This window comes from Typha angustifolia, chromosome 3, assembly GCF_048772165.1.
Source record: "Typha angustifolia cultivar Huaian chromosome 3, ASM4877216v1, whole genome shotgun sequence".
Lineage (NCBI taxonomy): Eukaryota > Viridiplantae > Streptophyta > Magnoliopsida > Poales > Typhaceae > Typha > Typha angustifolia.
The window spans coordinates 7235934-7238201 of record NC_133241.1 but is presented as its reverse complement, the minus strand read 5'-3'; the positions used below and the strand labels follow the sequence as shown (position 1 = coordinate 7238201).

Below are 2268 nucleotides of genomic sequence, written 5' to 3'. Positions count from 1 at the left end.
ATTTCCCTGAGTTATCAATAATATCCAATAATTAAAGCAAAGTTTCGTTAATCACGGGTAACAGCCTAAGTTTTCCCCAGCTGGGTCTTTTGTTTAGTTGTATTTTTGTTGCAGCTAACTTTGGGAGTAATTAATTGATAAACATTGCATTAATTTTGAACGTATTTGAAGGGAAAAATAGAAGAAATAGAGTTGATTTGGAAGCACTGAAAGGGACAACAAATTTAAAATTATGAGACATGGAAGTTTCTCCAAAAGAATGAGCACAAGTTCCCATTTGGATTTTTGAAGCTTCATATTACAGATATGTGATAATAAAGTTTTCATTCCTCTCAACATATACAGATATTTCTGTAACATTATATCTTTTATATCACAAATTAGTGCGCACACACTTACGAAATGAACAACCTACCACTACACCTCAGTTGAAAGAAGAACAAACTTTCCTTATTTCTCCGCTCCTTCCGGTCTTCACACCGATCTTCCCCATCTTGACAATAGATTCTACGAAATCCGACTCAAAATATGGCCCGAAGATTTCATTCAAGAAACCGGTGTATGAGTCGATGATCTCCTTCGTCGAGCTATCAGTGTATAATATCGCATCGGATTTGATTGCTGCGAAGCCCGATTGGATGTTGCGGAGTATCTGTTTGTCGAACATGTTCTCACTCCCACGGTCGAGCGGTAGCCGGACGTTCACGTTGCCGCCCTGAGGGCACTGTGACTGAAGTTCAGGGAGAAACTCTGGATTTATAGACGGATCAGAGCCGCCACTCGGCGAGAAGTTATAGAGTCGATTCTCAAGAAAGAAGCATGCTGTCGTGCCGATGGTATGAGCCGCTAGGGATAAAATGTATGAACAAATCGATCAGTATTTACATCCATACGAAAGCTTAAGCTGACAAGGAACGACAGTTTTAATGTTATTTTTCAAAAGTACAATTATATGCCAATAAGGTGAAAATATATAAATAAATTAGTACGATGGTATAAAAGCTTAAGCTGATAGAGAACGAGGATAGTTTCAGCAGCACATGCGAAACTTGTTGAAATAGTTTTAAACGAAGGAGAGATAATTTTACCAGTGAGGAGTACTAGGTCTTTTGCAGTGAGGCCCTTGGCTGCAAACTTTGCTTTAAGAGCTGCAACTGACTCATCGACTGCAGGCATGCTATTGGCATCTGAAAGACTGGAAACTCTACCATCTCTTCTCCCAGTCGGCACATCATAAGATGGTCCTTGTGCCTGCAATACATAATACAACCACATGCATATATAATTCACTTGTTTTAGATAGGTTAACTTCCAAATATATTTTTAAATGTTAATTAAAACTATATATATATATATATATATATATATGTATACGTTATATACCAGAACAATAGAGTCTCTAGCTGCAAGTGCTACAATGTCTGCACAAGAGACTACTCCAGGGCACTGAGCTTCGAGTTGCGATTTTGCCGCGTCGATAACCTGGAATCCTCGCAATCCGGCATGGTTCTGGTTGTCCTTCTCTGGTGATCCACTGCTTAGCTTTTGGATCAGTATTGACCCATCACAGCCCTTACACAAGCAACAACAATTGACAAAACTGCATGTTAGCAATAACTACTTCATATTGTTCAGTGTAACAAAAGAGAGAGAGATGGAGAGATGGAGAGATGGAGAGATAGGTAGGTAGGTAGATACTTGAACCATGCAGTCATGGAAATGGAGCCTAAGCAAAGCTGGAGGAATGGTAGGGTCAGAGCTAGCAGCTTGCCTGACAACTGAGCTCACAATTGACTCAGCATTTGGGCATGAGTTGGAGTAGAAGCCCACTTGGAGTTGCCCTTCTATGAGCAACTGGAGAGAGGAGAAGAGGACAATGAACAAAGCAATTGGCAAGGACATGGCTCTATGTTGAGGAAGGAGGTGTGAGGAGAAGAAAGAAGAAAGAACAAAGAAGAAAGAAGAGATTGGAGTTAGTACAAGAAGTTATGACTCATTTTATAGGCCAAGTGGGATATGTGTCACTTGTGACCTCCAGGTAACAGAATATGACTTACATGTGTCTCCTCTCTTCAAGTTGGTTTCATCTCTGGGTGTTCTATTTTTTAATTATATAGTTAATCATATCTAAAACTCTCTAAACTATCATTATTTTTTATATTTGCGAGTGTATAAAATATCAAATGATTATCTTATCCTCAACGGTCAGATGATATTTTCTTACATTTAAGAGATTTTACATAGTCGAGAGAGTATCGATCCATATGC

The 2268-nt window shown here is 39.1% G+C and overlaps 1 protein-coding gene across 1 annotated transcript; it reads right to left on the bottom strand.

The window, feature by feature from the left end:
• Nucleotides 1–246: 246 nt before the first annotated feature.
• Nucleotides 247–1976, bottom strand: LOC140758125 (peroxidase 43). The gene is made up of 4 exons (XM_073094166.1): nucleotides 1699–1976; nucleotides 1384–1572; nucleotides 1089–1251; nucleotides 247–846 (listed from the first exon to the last, which is right to left on the bottom strand). The coding sequence occupies exons 1-4, from the start codon at nucleotides 1900–1902 to the stop codon at nucleotides 425–427; spliced, it is 978 nt and encodes a 325-aa protein (XP_072950267.1). The 5' UTR covers nucleotides 1903–1976; the 3' UTR covers nucleotides 247–424.
• Nucleotides 1977–2268: the final 292 nt, after the last annotated feature.